Raw genomic sequence first — 19,089 nt, forward strand, 5'->3', positions numbered from 1 at the left:
TCAACAAAGACAGTTCAGCATCTAGTTCCCAATTTACTACAAAACTCTCAACCAAGCTCTGTGAGATGCTTTGATAACCAGGATATGGTCTCAGTCCTCAGGAACCTCTCAGGCCAATAGAAGAGACAGATTGTAGATAGCAACCTACAGTGACACCCATATTTTTTCACCAAGACTCACAGCAGCAGGATGAAGGATGTCATGGCTCACAGCCCTACCCATTCCCACTTTCCAGTTTGGAGGTTGGTACATCAGTAGAGGATAGTGGTCACGTATAGGCCAGTCAGATTTTAGTTATAAGAATATTAAAGCAGAAACATGCAAAGCATTTAGTAAGCAATCCACCGCCACCCAGATTGACAGTTGTTAGTACCTAGGTAGAGTTTTCTGTGTGCCAGGCACTGGTCTGAACATTTTATGTATATTTACTTCTACACTCCCCACAACAATCCTGTGAGTACTGTTAGTTTTCCATATTTTACTGGTGAGGAAACTAATGCACAGAACGTAAAGTAAGTTGCCCAGTGTCACACAGCTAAAAATGGTGAAGCCAAAATTTGAACCCAAAACATCTGGCTTCAGAATTATTGCTCTTAATCTTCATGGCCTATTTCCCTACTTGTTGTTAATGATTACTCTAAAATAATAACTATTGCTAAAAAAGCAAAAATGTCAGTACTTGGAAACTATGTTTCCAACTCAAGATGATAACACTGATGAATTTTTAACAATTTTTTCTTCCTCCAAATTGCAGAAATTCTACTTCTCTTGTGCTTATGCATTTGTATGTAAGGAAGTTTACAAATTCAGACTACTTTGTGGAATTTAGAAGGAGAGATTGCTTGAAACTCTAATGTGGGCTTTGGAATACCAAATTCTAGTAACCCTTTTAAACTCAATTAAAATACTACTAGCAAGTGGTAAAACTGAGACATATGACACCACATTTTCAGTTCAGTTGCCCAGTCGTGTCCAACTCTTTGCGACCCCATGAACCACAATAGGCCAGGCCTCCCTGTCCATCACCAACTCCTGGAGTCCACCCAAACCCATGTCCATTGAGTCGGTGATGCATCCAACCATCTCATCTCTGTTGTCCCCTTCTCCTCCTGCCCTCAATCTTTTCCAGCATCAGGGTCTTTTCAAATGAGTCAGCTCTTCGCATCAGATGACCAAAGTATTGGAGTTTCAGCTTCAACATCAGTCATACCAGTGAACACCCAGGACTGATCTCCTTTAGAATGGACTGGTTGGATCTCCTTGCAGTCCAAGGGACTTTCAAGAGTCTTCTCCAAAACCACAGTTCAAAAGCGTTAATTCTTCAGCGCTCAGCTTTCTTTATAGTCCAACTCTCACATCCATACAAGACCACTGGAAAAGCCATAGCCTTGACTAGACGAACCTTTGTTGACAAAGTAATGTCAACTTTTTAATTTTAAAAAGTTTTAAAAGTTTAACTTTTAACTCTGCTTTTTAATATGCTGTCTAGGTTGGTCATAACTTTCCTTCCAAGGAGTAAGCGTCTTTTAATTTCATGGCTGCAGTCACCATCTGCAGTGATTTTGGAGCCCTGACAAATAAAGTCAGCCACTGTTTCCACTGTTTCCCCATCTACTTGCCATGAAGTGTTGGGACCGGATGCCATGATCTTAGTTTTCTGAATGTTGAGCTTGAAGCCAACTTTTTCACTCTCCTCTTTCACTTTCATCAAGAGGCCCTGTAGTTCTCCTTCACTTTCTGCCATAAGGGTGGTGTCATCTGCATATCTGAGATTATTGATATTTCTCCTGGAAACCTTGATTCCAGCCCAGTGTTTCTCATGATGAACTCTGCATAGAAGTTAAATAGGCAGGGTGACGATATACAGCCTTGACGTGCTCCTTTTCCTATTTGGAGCCAGTCTGTTGTTCCATGTCCAGTTCTAACTGTTGCTTCCTGACCTACATACAGGTTTCTCAAGAGGCAGATCAGGTGGTCTGGTATTCCCATCTCTTGAAGAATTTTCCACAGTTTATTGTGATCCACACAGTCAAAGGCTTTGGCATAGTCAATAAAGGAGAAATAGATGTTTTTCTAGAACTCTTCTTGCTTTTTCAATGATCCAGCAGATGTTGGTAATTTGATCTCTGGTTCCTCTGCCTTTTCTAAAACCAACTTGGACATCTGGAAGTTCACGGTTCACGTATTGCTGAAGACTGGCTTGGAGAATTTTAAGCATTACTTTACTAGCATGTGAGATGAGTGCAATTGTGCAGTGGTTTGAACATTCTTTTGCATTGCCTTTCCTTGGACATGATGACTCATAAAGTTGACTATAGTTACTGACCTAATATCACCAAGGAGAAGTGGAAAAAATTCAGTTATAAGGTTGAAAACATGCTGTTGTAAGTAAGAAAATAAAAGTGATTATTTTTAATTTGGAGATCCAAGATGTTTTCAAGGAGTAGGTGGCATATCTAACCCAAACTGTGATGGATGAATATAGTTCAGTTGACATAATAAGAGACGGGACTTTCCAAGGGAAATGCATAAGCAAAGGCATGGAAAATACAAAAGAATGGAGTATGTTTAAGTAGGAGTGAGAATGCCGGTATTGTCATTGTGGCAGCCCACTCCAGTGTCCCATCATACGTCCTCTGGATCCACCTCTGGTGTCAGCTGCAGCTGCAGAGATCAATTTGGTCTAGAATCAAATTGATCTAGTATCAAATTGATCTAGTGTCTAGAATCTAGTTTCCTCATCTACAAAATGGAAGATGAATATACTACCTGTAGTGAAGAATTGATGTGAGACTTAATAAGAGAACGTCTGTGGAATGTGCTAAGAACAGCTACTTAAGAATAGTTGTTTTCCCCATACTCCCTCCAGAGTACATTTCCATCTCTTAGCTACTTCCATATCTCTAGTACCTAGTTCTGTATCTCTAAGGCATTGACTGAATGTTAGTTGAATTAATTAATGAATCAGTAGGAAAATTTGAATAGAAGACCTTGAAGTTGAGTCGTTATTAATGATGCTGGGCTACAGTAGGACTGTTCATCTATGTCACTAAAATGGAATAAAAATATTGGTTGTCATTGTGGAAGGGGTTTGCTGCTGCTGCTGCTGCTAAGTCGCTTCAGTCGTGTCCGACTCCAGGCGACCCCATAGACAGCAGCACATTAGGCTCCCCCGTCCCTGGGATTCTCCAGGCAAGAACACTGGAGTGGGTTGCCATTTCCTTAGGTTTAGATTAAAACTTGTTCTCTTTAAAGTCACCCAGAATGATGACTTAAGAGGAAAATTGTGATTCAGGTGCTAGAATTGCCCAGAAGTACGAAGAAATGTTCTAAAAAAAGCAGTAGATGACAAATCACTATAGACTAGACTTAAGGGAAAATAGTTTTTAACAGTTTAAAGTTTTAAAATGTTAGCATCAAATTCAAATGCATATAGACCATTCACCAGTCTTATGCTGGATCATACAGTGTCTTAGTATTTTTTTAAATGAAAAGCAAATTTTACCAAGTATGTTTTCTGATCACAGTGGGACTAAATTAAAAATCAATAGTAATTAAATATATAGGGGAGAAAAATACTGTACTGTTTGGAAATTGAATAGTACATTTCTAAGTAATCCAAGATTCAAAGAAAAAAAAGCATATGTAAATTAGAAAATGTTTCAAACTGAATAAAAGTTACAGTACAACATAATCAGAATTTGTGGGATGCAGCTATGATAATGCTTAGAGGAAAGCTTGTCATTTTAAATGCCTGTATGAGAAAAGAGAAAGGTCTAAAATTAATTATCTAACTTTCCATCCTAGGAAGCTAATGGGGAAAAAAAGGTAACAAATTAAACCCAAAATAAGTAGAAGGAAATAAATTATACAAATAAGATCAGGAGGCAGTAAAATTGAAAAGAAAGAAAAGTTTTTCAACAGCAAAATTGTTTCTTTTAAAAAAATGGACTTGGTAAACCACAGCAGGATTGATTTACTTAAAGAGATGTCACAAATTACCAGTGTCAGGAATGAGAGGGGATACCACTACAGATCCTACTGATCCTACAAAAAAGGAACTTATCACAATAAAGTCAACAATCTTAAATGAAAATTGCAACTTACCAAAACTGAAACAAGAAAAATTGGAAATCTGAGTAGCCCTGTAAATCTATTAAATTGAAGTATAACCTTAATCTTCCTAGAAAGAAAACTTCAGGCATAGATGGTAAAGAATCTGCCTGTAATACAGGAGACCTGGGTTTGATTCCTACATTGGGATGTTCTCCTGTAGAAGGAAATGGCAACCCACTCCAGTATTCTTGTCTGGAGAATTCCATGGACAGAGGAGCCTAGCCAGCTACAGTCCATTGGGTTGCAAAGAGTCAGAAGCTACTGAGCGACTTAGCATTAAAGAATAATTAGCAGCATTTTAAACAAATTTTTAAATAATAGAGGAGGAAACACTTTCCAAATCATTTTATGAAATTAAACTCTGTTATCAAAATCTGACATAGATATTTCAAGAAAATTATGTACCAGTGTCCCTCATGAACATAAGTGTAAAAATCCTCAACAGAAGTGCTAGCACAATTGAAACTTACACCCAGAATATAAGGTTGGTTCCACATTTGAAAAGCAATCACCATAATTCAGTATATAGACAGAATAAAGGAGAAAGATAATAGGATCATTTATCAATACAGAAAAAAACATTTTACAAAATTCTACACCTTTTCATGATTTAAAAAGTCTCAAAAAACTAGAAATAGAAGAAAAGTTTCTTGAATAAAAGAAACCTACATCTAAAATCATATTTAGTAGAAACTTAGTGAACATTTTCCCCTTATGATCAAGAACAAGGCAAGATCTTCTACTCTCATCACTTCTGTTCCATATATTGTGGAGATCCTAAACCAAGACAGTAATGCCAGAAGAAATAAATAAAAGGTATAAAAATTGAAAAAAGCAAAAGTTGAAATCTTTATTTACTGAAGACATGGTTGTGTATGTAGAAAATTCTCAGGGACCTAGAAAACCACTACTAAAACTCATGAATGAATTAAGTAAGGTCATAGGAAACAAAGTCTATATACAAAACTCAATGGTATTTCTATATACCATTTTGCTTATTTAACTTATATGCAGAGTACATCATGAGAAATGCTGGGCTGGAAGAAGCACAAGCTGGAATCAAGATTGCTGGGAGAAATATCAATAACTTCAGATATGCAGATGACACCACCCTTACGGCAGAAAGTGAAGAAGAACTAAAGAGCCTCTTGATGAAGTGAAAGAGGAGAGTGAAAAAGTTGGCTCAAAGCTCAACATTCAGAAAACTAGGATCATGGCATCCGGTCCCATCACTTCATGGCAAATAGATGGGGAAACAGTGGCTGACTTTATTTTTCTGGGCTCCAAAATCACTGCAGATGGTGACTGCAGCCATGAAATTAAAAGACGCTTACTCCTTGGAAGAAAGGTTATGACCAACCTAGACAGCATATTAAAAAGCAGAGACATTAGTTTGCCAACAAGGGTCGTTTAGTCAAGGCTGTGATTTTTCCAGTAGTGATGTATGGATGTGAGAGTTGAACCATAAAGAAAGCTGAGCACTGAGGAATTGATGCTTTTGAACTATGGTGTTGGAGAAGACTCTTGAGACTCCCTTGGACTGCAAGGAGATCCACCCCATCCATCCTAAAGGAAATCAGTCCTGAATATTCATTGGAAGGACTGATGTTGAAGCTGAAGCTCCAATACTTTGGCCGCCTAATGCAAAGAGCTAACTCAGTTGAAAAGACCCTGATGCTGGGAAAGATTGAAGGCGGGAGGAGAAGGGGACGACAGAGGATGAGATGGTTGGATGGCATCACTGAGTCAATGGACATGAGTTTGAGTAGGCTCTGGGAGTTGGTGATGGACAGGGAGGCCTGGCGTGCATCAGTCCATGGGGTCTCAAAGAGTCAGACATGACTGAGTGACTGAACTGAATTGAAAGCATTGCGAAACAAATTAAACAAGGCCTAAATAAATGGAGAGAGATATCATACAAGTAGATTGAAAGACTCAATATAGTTCTCCTTAAATTGGTCAATAGATTCAACACAATCCAGTTAAACTCTCAATAACTTGTTTTTTTAGCAGAAAATAAGAGGATCTTAAAATCTGTATGGAAAAGCAAGAGCCAAACAGATCTTAGACAAAACCAACTTGAAGAGTTTCTTTACCTAGTTTTAAGACTTACTGTGAATCTACAGTAATGAAAGCAGGGTGACATAGGTGTAAGAATGGGTAAATGAAGCAAATGGATTAATATGGAGTAAAGAGTCCAGAAATACACACACACACACATATTTATAGTCAAATGAGTTTCAGCAAAGCACCAAGACATTTCAGTGAGTAAAGAAATCTTTAATAAATGATGGTAGGACAGCTGGATAAACATACAGAAAGGAAAGAACCATACCCAGTACCTCACACAGCACAGAGAACTTGATGTGAGATGAATCGTGGGCTAAATGTAGAAACTGAAGCTATAAAGATGTGAAAGGAAACAGAAAAGTACTTTCACAACTTTGGAGTAGGTGAGGATTTTTTAAGACAGAAAGCACTGCTATAAATAATGATCAACTGGACATCATGAAAATTAAAAACGTCTGCTAATTAAAACTCATCATTAAGCAATAAGCTAATCGAGATAAAGTATATGTGAGTCTTCTTTGTTCTATTCTTGATACTTTTCTCTAACTTAGAGATTATTTCCAAATAAAAATATACCATTACGATAACATGCAAGAAAATACTCAGTTTATATATATAGAAACACACAAACACATATACATAAATGAGATTGTACACTAAAATTTACATTTCAGTTATACATATCTTACCCCAATAAATAAAGAGACCATATCTGTTTATCTTTATGATATCTATTCATCATGCATGGTAGAATGTTGGCCCTCTTGTAGGCTCCTGTTGTGCACAATACATTATTATAAACTCCTTACCTTAGCATAAAGCCCCAGCATGATTTGGTCTATTACCTTTCCTTTCTATCTCATGTCTCTCTCTTACACATTAAGTCCTAGCCCTGCTGACTTTACTGTCTGAAGTAGTTTATTTCTTGATATTTTCTAGTTCAGTCTCTTTTTTTGTCTCCTTCATTGCATTTGGGATAACTTGCATTTGTTTTGTCTCATTATACTTTTTTTTACCTGCCTTTTCCACAGGACTAGAAGCTCTAGGAAGATCGAGATCCTGACTTTTTCACTGTTGTATTCCCCAAAATATACCCAGGATGTTGGCTTGGCTCAGGGAATATCGGTTGAAAAAGTGAATGAATGAATGTTCCTGTTGTTCCATCTGTTGATGAAGTGGGAGTATACTCAGATAGTCCTCTGTTTGGAGTTTGATCCATACCTCTTCAAATAAAAATGACATAGTTTTATCCCTACAAGCAAAGCAAACGTTAATAAAATGGTGTCTAAAATAAGTTTTTGGTTGATGGCAGTCAAACATTTTGTTTGATTCAAGGGAATTTTTTGTTCTCATTTTCCTTGCAAAATTGCTGTATGTATAGTTTTTCATTTCCTAATCAGTACTTGCTACTGAAGAGAGTTAATAGCAGCCCTTTTGACAATGCCTTACAAACATATTTGATCCTGAATCCTATGGTAAAATGTTTGAGAACACTAACTATATGGATACATTTATTGTTTCAAATATATATAAACATATTGCTGTACTATCTATGTAATGAAAGTTACATAAATACACTTTAAAAGGTTGGTATGAAAGGTGATCTAATGTTTTTTGCCTCCCCTCCATGTGTTCCTCCCACTTTGAATATAGTACCCTAGGGCAAATATTCTACATTTTCTTATCTCTGTAAGGGTAAAACCTCAGTAGTGTTAACACTTCTACATTTTAAACCTTAACTCTGACAATGACTTGAAATGCTTTATTGCTTTTTAAATGAATTTATGGTATTGTTTAGTGCAGGTAGGGTAGAATTTTTAGGTCTGGGGAATATTCTGAAATCATTTCTCCTAATATTTATTGTACCTATTTTTTAACATTGTTTAGTGATAGTTTTAATGAGATTAGAAAAGTGTGAAGGGGAGGCAAGGGATAGGTCTGGAAAAGCCTGTGTTGATTTACACTATAGTTAATTACACTATAAATATTGGTAGCAGTATATTTGAATGAAATGTCTTCTTGAGGAATTGCTAATTGTAGAAAATTTGCAGTTAGTGCACCCAGACAAAGTTGCTCAAAAATGGGGTAAATACCACTATTATTGGAGAATAAAAAGACAGTTTTTAAGGAAGCATCAATACTTCAGTATAGCAGCTTGAGACAGGTTTGGCTATTTTAAGCCTGCTCTGTTACCTCTGAGACCTAAAAGAAGCAGAACATAAAAATGAGCCTCTATCAATTTGAAGCAAACCTAATCTCTGTGATCATAGCTGTGGTCTAAATCTATTAAAGATGTTCAAATTCAGTGTCCTTGGTATCACTGTGGGTTGACCTGAGTAGTGAGCAATAAACTTGTGTATTATAATTCTGGCTTGAAGATATGTGCTTGGAAAGTGAAACCGACAGTCAGTGTTTTGTGTCTGTCTCTAAGCAGGCCAAGAGCCTATATAAAATGACAGGTGAATTTTTAGGAAAAGAAACCCATAATGTTTTCCTATTTAGTAGGTGACAGTATGTCCCAAGATAACACAAGCTTAAGGGGCTGGAACAAGCATGGTTATTAAAGGCTAGCAGCTTCTCAGTTCATACAAATTGAATTTTTTCATAGGCTGGAAGACTAGTAATATAGGGTAGAGTACTGAAATAAATTAGCATATTAAGTGAATTTATATACTCAGGCATGTGTGCACTTTGAATTTAAGGAGGACATTTTATTACTTCTTCAAAGAAAAAGGCAATTTTTAAATTCTGCATTTGATCTCCCTGTTGAAAAGGGCCTATATGATAGATTACATCAGTTTGATGATTATCCAAAAAAGTGGTTATTATATTGATGGGAATCTTTTTATCTTCTCTCTCTTTTTTCAGAATTACTGATTTGAGGAACATAAAAAGAAGATTGTATTTATCTACAGTCCATAAGGAATTGTCTTCAACCCCTCTTCATGCAAAAATCCCACTCTTCATGATCAAGCGCAAAATTGTAAGTGTCACATGAATATTGCTTAAAATATTAAATTCATTTCAGTAAATATTAATTCTGGGCCTGTGCTGTATATGAAGCATTTGTTAGGTTACATGATTGTATTAAAAATGAATAGATGTATTCTCTTCCCTCCAGTTAAAGAGCTTAAGATTTATGAAGTGGAAAAATATAATTGTTTGAATATCTAGAGTATCACCAAAACTGTGGTAGGAAGCACAGTAGAGAGAGAATGTGCTGTTGGTACAGTGAAAGGGATAGAAATCGATCTGACTGCAGGATAAGAAAAGGTTTCACAATTGCACTCATCTCACACGCTAGTAAAGTAATGCTCAAAATTCTCCAAGCCAGGCTTCAGCAATACGTGAACCGTGAACTTCCAGATGTCCAAGCTGGTTTTAGAAAAGGCAGAGGAACCAGAGATCAAATTGCCAACATCCACTGGATCATCAAAAAAGCAAGAGAGTTTCATAAAAACATCTATTTCTGCTTTATTGACTATGCCAAAGCCTTTGACTGGGTGGATCACAATAAACTGTGGAAAATTCTTCAAGAGATGGGAATACTGGACCACCTGACCTGCCTCTTGAGAAACCTGTATGCAGGTCAGGAAGCCACAGTTAGAACTGGACATGGAACAATAGACTGGTTCCAAATAGGAAAAGGAGTACGCCAAGGCTGTATACTGTCACCCTGCTTATTTAACTTACATGCAGGGTACATCATGAGAAACGCTGGGCTGGAAGAAGCACAAGCTGGAATCAGGATTGCCAGGAGAAATATCAATAACCTTGATATGCAGATGACACCACCCTTACGGCAGAAAGTGAAGAACTAAAGAGCCTCTTGATGAAAGTGAAAGTGGAGAGTGAAAAAGTTGGCTTCAAGCTCAACATTCAGAAAACAAAGATCATGGCATCTGGTCCCATCACTTCATGGCAAGTAGATGGGGAAACAGTGGAAACAGTGGCTGACTTTATTTGTCTGGGCTCCAAAATCACTGCAGATGGTGACTGCAGCCATGAACTTAAAAGATGCTTACTCCTTGGAAGGAAAGTTATGACCAACCTAGACAGTATATTAAAAAGGAGAGACATTACTTTGTCAACAAAGGTCCGTCTAGTCAAGGCTATGGCTTTTCCAGTTAGTCATGTGTAGATTTGAGAGTTGGACCATAAAGAAAGCTGAGCGCTGAAGAACTGATGCTTTTGAACTGTGGTGTTGGAGAAGACTCTTGAGAATCCCTTGGACTGCAAGGAGATCCAACCAGTCCATCCTAAAGGAGATCAGTCCTGGGTGTTCATTGGAAGGACTGATGTGGAAGCTGAAATTCCAATAGTTTGGCCACCTGATGCGAGGAACTGACTTATTTGAAAAGACCCTGATGCTGGGAAAGATTGAGGGCAGGAGGAGAAGGGGATGACAGAGCATAAGATGGTTGGATGGCATCACCGACTCGATGGACATGAGTTTGGGTAAACTCCAGGAGTTGATGATAAACAGGGAGGCCTGGTGTGCTGCAGTTCATGGGGTTGCAAAGAGTCGGACACGACCGAGTGAACACTGAACATGAAGGAGATTGTTCTTTTCATTGACTTTGAAGGACTATATTAGTAGAATTTCAACAGTTAGAGATGCAAAACTGAGCATTTCTAGCATAAGTGAAAATGTGGAGGCTGGAAAGTGGTGCATATTTGAAGAAGAGAGAATGATACATCATTGTTGCCAGATTTCTTTAAGTAGCCTTAAGGAAACCTCAGTTCTGTAATCCAATAGCCTGATACAGGTTGGGAGATTTTTGTAACCTCTGAGACCCCAAGCAGCATAATGTATAAGTAGGTAAGCAGTAGGTTACAGGCTAATAAATTTTGGCCTGATATGACTGACTAGTCTTTTTCAAATGTCAGTCATTTCAGTACTACTCTCATGACTTTAACATATTTGGATACTAACTGTTCCAGTGTAAATAATACTTTACTTTTAAACGAACTCAACTTTATTTTTTTACTTAAATTTATTTTTAAGTTATATCACACTTATGAATGGAAAACAAGTATAACTTTACAGAAATAGAAATTAACCATAACAATAAACATACTGAAAACAAACAGTATTTTAGAGTCTAGTTAAGTACTATTTCCTGTTAAGGGTTCTGTCCTGAGGCCTACTCTTAAATTAATAGGAACTTATCAAGAGTTAGATACATGTTGAAACATCTTCTTGGGCATAATTAGGATTGAAACAAAACTGATAGAGGGAAATTTGTATTCTGTGATCCATAGCCATTTAATGCCAATGCCCATGTACAGTCTAAAACCATTCACATGCAATGCATATTCCACTCTTTGGGAGCCACTTTAGAGAGAAAAGGAAGCTATTAAGCTTGGTTTGAAGAGGAACATACAGTCAATTCTGTGCTTGGGAAGATTAATCTGGTAGTGACATTTGGAATGGCTTGAGGGGACTAAAAAGTGCAGACGAGGATATCATATGCAGTACTCCAGATTGGGATAATAAGAACTAGGGCAGTAGCAGTAGAGGAATGGATATGAAATAACATCAGAAGCTTATGGGCCAATGAACTAAGACATATTTAAACAGAGTGGTTCTGTATCATGTAGTACATGCTGTGTGAGCAGAACCCACAGTGACTGTGGAGCACCAGGGGAATGATCAGAGAAGGGCTCCTAAAGAAGAGGATGCCTGAGCTGGACCCTGAAAGATAAGAAGGCATTAATCAGGTTGAGTGGGGGTGGTATTCCTAGAAGAGAAATAGTAGCAGTAAGAGTAGCTGCATGAGATGCGCAGGTAAGTCCAATAATTCAGTGTTGCTGAAAAGAGACCAGTAGGAAAGTAGTAAGGCTGGAGAGGAAAACCGGGCAACCTCCTGGTAGGCTTTGTGTTTACAGCCACAGATCCTGAACTTTTATCTCATAGGTGATAGGGAGCTACCGAAGGGCTTGCAGGAGGAGTGCCTGGTCAGATTTGCATTTTAGATGGAATATCACTTTGGAGGATGGGTGGGAGGGATGAGACTAGAAGTCAGCAGGACCAGTTAGAGGGTCAGTGCAATTGTAGCAAGAAGGTAAGCTCCATGAGAGCAAGGTTTTGTATCATTTTGTCAGTCTTGTATCCCCAGTGCCTATAGCAGGACCTGACTCCTCCTACAGACACTTGGAGATTCAGATGGTAAAGAATCTGCCTGCAGTGCAGGAGACCCAGGTTCAATCCCTGAGTTAGGAAGATACCCTGGAGAACGGACTAGCGACCCACTCCAGGAATAGCAATCTGGAGAATTCCATGGACAGAGGAGCCTGATAGTGATAGCTTACTGTGAATGATGTCGAATTTGTGATCTCCAAAGAAGTAGATTTATCTTCAGGACCAACGACCAGGTTTGATCACTCAAGAGCTTTTTTGTAGCGAAGTTTTATTAAAGTATATAAAGGGACAGAGGAAGCTTCTGACATAGACATCAGAAAGGGGATGGAGAGGGCTCCCCTCACTAGTCTTAGCAAGGGAGCTGTATACTTTTTCAATTGGTTATTACAGTAAGTCAAAAGAATGTCTAAAGGTTGTAAAGGTCTTACCAGACCCATTCCCAGAATATACATTTTAAGATAACAGGATTAGTCAGAAGGTTCTTAAGAGGGAGAAAGATGTCCTCAAGCAGGATACATTGTTGTTATATAATCATTGTTACAGAGTTTAAGGGAAAACATATCCTTGAGCAAGATGAGTTGTTTTGTTGTACAATCATCAGCTCTGGGCTTAAAAAAAAAAAAAAAAATTTGTCCTTTTCTTTTCCTTGAGAACTCCAGAACCCTCGATCCCCCTTGAGAGCCCCAGACCCCTCTCTCCTCCTCAGGGACCCCAGACTTCTTATCAACCTACCTAGGAATTGACTCTCCCAGTAGGCTACAGTCCATGAGGCCACAAAGAGTTGGACATGACTGAGCAATGAAGGCACACACAGAGACAGTCAATAATTATAAAAATGGATGAATGAGTAGATGAATGATCTAGGTAAAAGAAATGAGGTCCTGAAGTTGGAAAATAGAAATCCGAGTGTAGATGAGGAAGTGGAGTTGGAAAATAACTATAGGTAATAGTTTTAATTGAAAATTAATTAGAAATGAAGAAGGAAAAGTCAAGGATGACGCTGAGTTGGCTTCCTAGTTTGGATAACTGGCGACAGAATCAATACATAGAAATCCAGGAGAAAGAAGGTTAGAAAGGAAACATGGAAATGTTGGTAAAGGAGTCTGAAACATTCAGATTGAGAATTCGGGCTGATTTTGGGACCTCTTGATGAAAGTGAAAGAGGAGAGTGAAAAAGTTGGCTTAAAACTCAACATTCAGAAAACGAAGATCATGGCATCAAGTCACATCACTTTATGGCAAATAGATGGGGAAACAGTGAGAGACTTTATTTTGGGCGGTTCCAAAATCATTGCAGATGGTGATTGCAGCCATGAAATTAAAAGATACTTATTCCTTGGAAGAAAAGCTATGACCAACCTAGACAGCATATTGAAAAGCAGAGACATTACTTTGCTGACAAAGGTCTATCTAGTCAAAGCTATTATTTTTCTAGTAGTCATGTATGGATGTGAGAGTTGGACTATAAAGCAAGCTGAGCACCAAAGAATTGATGCTTTTGAACTGTGGTGTTGGAGAAGATTCTTGAGAGTTCCTTGGACTGCAAGGAGATCCAACCAGTCCATCCTGAAGGAAGTCAGTCCTGAATATTCATTAGAAGGGCTTCCCTGGTGGCTCAGACAGTAAAGCATCCGCCTACAACGTGGGAGACCCAGGTTCAATCCCTGGGTTGGGAAGATCCTCTGGAAAAGGAAATGGCAACCCACTCCGGTATTCTTGCCTGGAAAATCCTATGGATGGAGGAGCGTGGTAGGCTACAGTCCATGGGGTCGCAGAGACTCCGACACGACTGAACGACTTCACTTTCATTCATTGGAAGGACTGATGCTGAAGCTGAAACTCCAATACTTTGGCCACCTGATGTGAAGAACTGACTCATTGGAAAAGACCCTGATGCTAGGAAAGATTGCAGGCGGGAGGAGAAGAGGACAACAAAGAATGAGATGATTGCATGGCATCACCGAGTTTATGGACATGAGTTTGAGTAAGCTCTGGGAGTTGGTGATGAACATGGAAGCCTGGCGTGCTGCAGTCCATGGGGTCGCATAGAGTCGGACATGACTGAGGAACTGAACTGAACTGAACTCAGCGTACAAGTGGCACCTAAAATCATGAGAATGGATGAAATTGCCTGCAAAGAGAGCAGAGAATGGCAGCAGCAACAATAAAAGAATCTAGAGGAGGAAATACAAGGACTTGCCCAGGAAAAGGGATGGGCAAAGGAAGAAGAATGCATGAAGGAGGCAGGGCAACAATGAGAAAGTGATGCGAAGCATGAAGCAGAGTAAAGTGTGTCGAAACCAACAAAGTTTTGCTAAGAGAAAGTCAGTATGTGAAAATATTTGGGAATATGGCTATCAAGAGGCCATAAGTAACTTCATTAACAAGTTTTGATGTATGAATCAGTGCAGTGGGCTGAGCAAATGGAAGGTGGAGACATGGGAACATCCTGATCATTGTTTTTAGGGCTTGATGCTAAAGTGGCTATAAATAGGGAAGGGGAGGAATCAAGGAAAACTGAGGTTTTGAGCCTGAGAAATCTTAGAGACTGAACCCAGTAACACATAGAGCTGGGCTGTGGAATAAATTGATAGTTTCTGTTTATAGAAGAATTATTTTAATTCATTGTATATTAAACATTCACAAATGCAAAAGATTAAATGCAAATACTTCAGTTATTAAGGTTAAATTATTTAAGACATTAAGGAAATGCTTTAGTGCCTTATAAATAAAATTATATCCATCGTCTTATATTTGGGTATGATTTCCTTATTCATCTAAGATTGTTTAGAGTTCAGTGTTAGGTAGTTTCCAAGAGTTAAATCATATGTAAGACCCATACATTATTCTGTGTGTGGTTAATAAGTTAGGATTGTCATTACCTTGCTTTTGTGACTTCAGTCACCCTTGTCAATTAACTAACTGAAGTATCTGCATATAGTTTTGAAATCTGAAGTAATCATTCTGTACATAATTATAATCTACACACATAGGCCAAACTTTAGATAAGGATTTTATCTCCTATTTGCTCTTTAGGTGCTACATCTTCCAGGAAGCCCTCCATGGTTTCCCCTCTGTTGACTAGACATTTTTGGGTACAGTTATCATCATTACCACCCACAGATTCATAATTCTCATAACACTTGTTCACCCAGCACTTTAATTCTGTGTTTACATGTCTGTCTCCCCCTTCAGACTGTCAGCATGTCTCATTTGGCTTTTATTGCTGGTCCTTATGAGTGTAGAACATATTAAGTGCTTAGTAACTGTTGAACAATTGACAGGTCCTAATATGCCTAGTAACTTGGGACATAAAATAATGAGTTTATCATGGACAAATTGTATAAGCTTTCTAGTGTGCTTACATGTTCTATAAACGTCCAGGAGTATTCAAGCAACTATTAAGAAACTCGATTCTAAAACTTTATCTCATTTTTCCTCATCACCCACCCCCAACCCCGTCTAGGAGATGCTACAGCAGTAGAGGGTGTTTCCTTTCCACTACTAACATAGTCTGTTCCAAATGAGTCCTTATTGAATCAAAACTGAGTCATGTTTTAAGGGAAATTTCCATAGAGAGCAGTAAGGTGACACAGAGCACTCCATTCATTCAAAATGCCATGACTAGGGTTCTCCCTGGCGTTGGTGTGATATTGGCCCCAGTTCTCTGCTTTTTGCCAAAGCACTTTTCACTTTTTTCTGCTTTTAAAGAGCCATAGATATTTTGTTGATAAACTTCAAAATATAGTATTTTAAAAGCATTTCAGCTGACATTTTAAATCAGGCAATTTCACATAATATTTCTGACCTCTTTTTTAAAAAATTGAGACATTAACTGACTCTGCTTTCTTGAACATCAGGAAGTCAGAGCTGAGTGGCAACTGCACACTTATAATGGAGCTTTAAGTTCTCCTATGAAGTTTAATCTTCTCCATTCATAAGAATGTGGGTACAGTCAGAGCTTTTCTGGTTGACTCATTTAAGTGACCTACCTGGCCCCTCTCAACTATAGTTTGCAACCCCTAATTTTGAGGAAATTGCCAAATGGTCCAGTTTTCCTTGGATCCTTAGCTAAAGCCTTCACATAACCAGAGACAGCAAATAGAGTTGATATTTTTATAGCCACACTGACATGAATATTTATTTAGAGGCTACTTACTGTTCCAGTTACTGTAGAATGTTCACCCTATCTAATAAAAAATTTTATTTTTCATGTTATTCTTAATTATGATGGATTCATCTTAATATTTAGCTTATAACACTTTATACTTTTAATTTAGGTTTTCAATGACAAGAGCAGTTTTAAAAGTTAATAACCATCCTATTAAACAGTGGAGGTAGCCACTTAGTCAGGACTCACTGAAATCAATCTTACTTCTTCTTTAATATAATTTCAATTAGTTGGTGATGGTATCAGATGAACATCAATGTCTTGCCACCAAAGTATGTATTAATGTACAGTGAATTTAATTCTGTTTGAATAGGAAGTCTGAGGATGAGATACTGCTGAAAATGAATCTTTCATTGGCGATATAACAAAGTAGTATGATAAATTACAACACCAAATTCTTTTAGTAATTTTTACCACTCAACACCCACTGTTTGTCATTTAAATAGATAGAATTACTCTTTAGGAGTTGTATTTTCTTGTACCACAACTCTGATGGAATATGTTATAGATTTTATTACAAACTGAATGTGTGGCATATTGTTTTTAAAATTTTTCCTTAAAGATTATTTTTCCCATAGAGCCAATTATTTAGAAATTTTTTCATTCTCAACAATATTTAATTTCATGAGTGTCAATGAATGAACAGAGAAAGGGGGAGACAGATTTTTTAGATGTATATTCAATATATAATTAGAGAATGGCTTCTCTATAAGATCATTCTAACCTAGAATCCAAAATAGCATTTATGGTACTTAAATTTGACAGTTTGTAAATGTTTTCATGTGCAAATCATTTGTTATCTGTTTTTCACTCCATTCACCTGTCTAGTATGGTTGTTGAAGAGATTTGGGAAAAGAAGAGCACTTTCATGCTTTTCTCTGCTGACCCTGAATGGTTATGTGTAGTGGGAACAACTACACACAAAAATGTTTGTTCCAAGAAATGAATGATTACCTAGTATAAGAATCACTGTCTTTTCAAATCATATGAACAGGCAGATATTGTTAAAGTGTGGGCCTCCAGAGCTAGATTGTAGGGGGTTTCACTCCTAGTTGTCACTTCCTTTCTTTGGGCCCCTGGGCAAGTCAGTTATCTCTCTGTGCTTCAGTTTCCTCATAGGTTAGGTCATGGCAACTACAGAATCTGCTGTATAGAGTTGCTAGTATTAAATAAGTTATTACTTAGAACTGTGCCAAGCTCATAGTAAGTGCTTTAGTTAATGTTAGTTCATACTTATTACCATTTTACTATTTTCTCTTGACCTGAATCAATGTTTTATAATTTGTGAATATGTTATCATAATAAAAGTCTAAATTTGCATTTTGTTTCAGTGACCAGATGTTTGTTGAGCCCCTTCTGTAGGCCAAGGTCTGTGACAAATGAATCCAAAGGTGAATGAAGCAGTCTTTTCATCAAGGAGATTATAGTAGGCAGAGGAGGCAACCGTATAAACAGTTAATGATGATGGACTGTGTTAATACCAAACTAGTCTTAGGTGGGGAATGCTGGTAAAAGGAAGTATCAGACTTGCCTAGCCAAGTTTGAGCTTGTTCTAAGTGGAGATACTGGAGCTAAATTGTGAATACACACAAATGAAAGCATGGAGGTTCATGTCATGTTTGATCCCTTAACTGGGATATATAATGAGAATGTACAGACTCACAATGCTGGAAAAGAAGGGTGGATGAAACAAACCATGAAGGGCCTTAAAAGCCATGTTAAAAAGTTTGTTTTTCAGTCCACTAGAGATTTCTTTTTAAATGTTAACATGGAGAAGTTTCATAATGTCATCTGTGTTATAGAAAATGAATACATTATCAGAATAAAAATAGCTGGAGGCAGAGAGACCAATTAAAAGTCTGTGCAAAATGCAGGTGAGACATAATTAACCTGAAAATGAGTATAGTAGCAAGTAGAGAAGAAAGACATATAAAAGATACTTCAGGAGTTAAATCAGTGAGAGAAAAAAAAACAAAGGGAGAAAATGGCACTGAATTACTCTGGCTCTTGGAATTGGCAAAGTAGTTGTGTTACCAACAGGGTAAATGTCTGGTGGAACAAGACCCAGTTTCTTCCACAGTAATTTTCTCCCACAGTCAGTCTCTCCCATCAGGAAGCTTCCATAAGCCTCTTATCCTTATCCCTCAGAGGGCAGACAGAATGAAAACCACAGTCACAGAAAACTAATCAAACAGATCACATGGACCACAGTCTTGTCCAACTCAATGAAACTATGAGCCATGCCATGTACGGCCACCCAAGACAGATGGGTCACGGTGGAGAGTTCTGACAAAATGTAGTCCACTGGAGAAGGGAATGGCAAACCACTTCAGCATTCTTGCCTTGAGAACCCCATGAACACTATGAAAAGGCAAAAAGATATGACACTGAAAGATGAATTCCCCAGGTTGGTAGGTGCCAAATATGCTATTGGAGAAGAGTGGAGAAATAACTCCAGAAAGAATGAAACGGAGTCAAAGCAAAAACAATGCCCAGTTGTGGATGTCACTGGCAATGGAAGTAAAGCCCGATGCTGTAAAGAACAGTATTGCATAGGAACCTGGAATGTTAGGTCCATGAATCGAGG

At 37.9% G+C, this 19,089-nt stretch overlaps 1 protein-coding gene across 13 annotated transcripts in view; it reads left to right on the top strand.

The window, feature by feature from the left end:
* CFAP20DC (CFAP20 domain containing) overlaps positions 1-19,089 on the top strand; it is a 260,052-nt gene that overhangs the window by 94,128 nt on the left and 146,835 nt on the right. For all 13 annotated transcript variants that reach the window (XM_025272911.3, XM_044934048.2, XM_025272915.3 and 10 more), the window contains one exon: positions 9,055-9,169. In XM_025272911.3, the coding sequence (XP_025128696.1) occupies positions 9,055-9,169 (115 nt within the window). The remainder of the gene's footprint in view (positions 1-9,054; positions 9,170-19,089) is intronic.

Source organism: Bubalus bubalis, chromosome 21 (assembly GCF_019923935.1).
Source record: "Bubalus bubalis isolate 160015118507 breed Murrah chromosome 21, NDDB_SH_1, whole genome shotgun sequence".
Classification (NCBI taxonomy): Eukaryota; Metazoa; Chordata; class Mammalia; order Artiodactyla; family Bovidae; genus Bubalus; species Bubalus bubalis.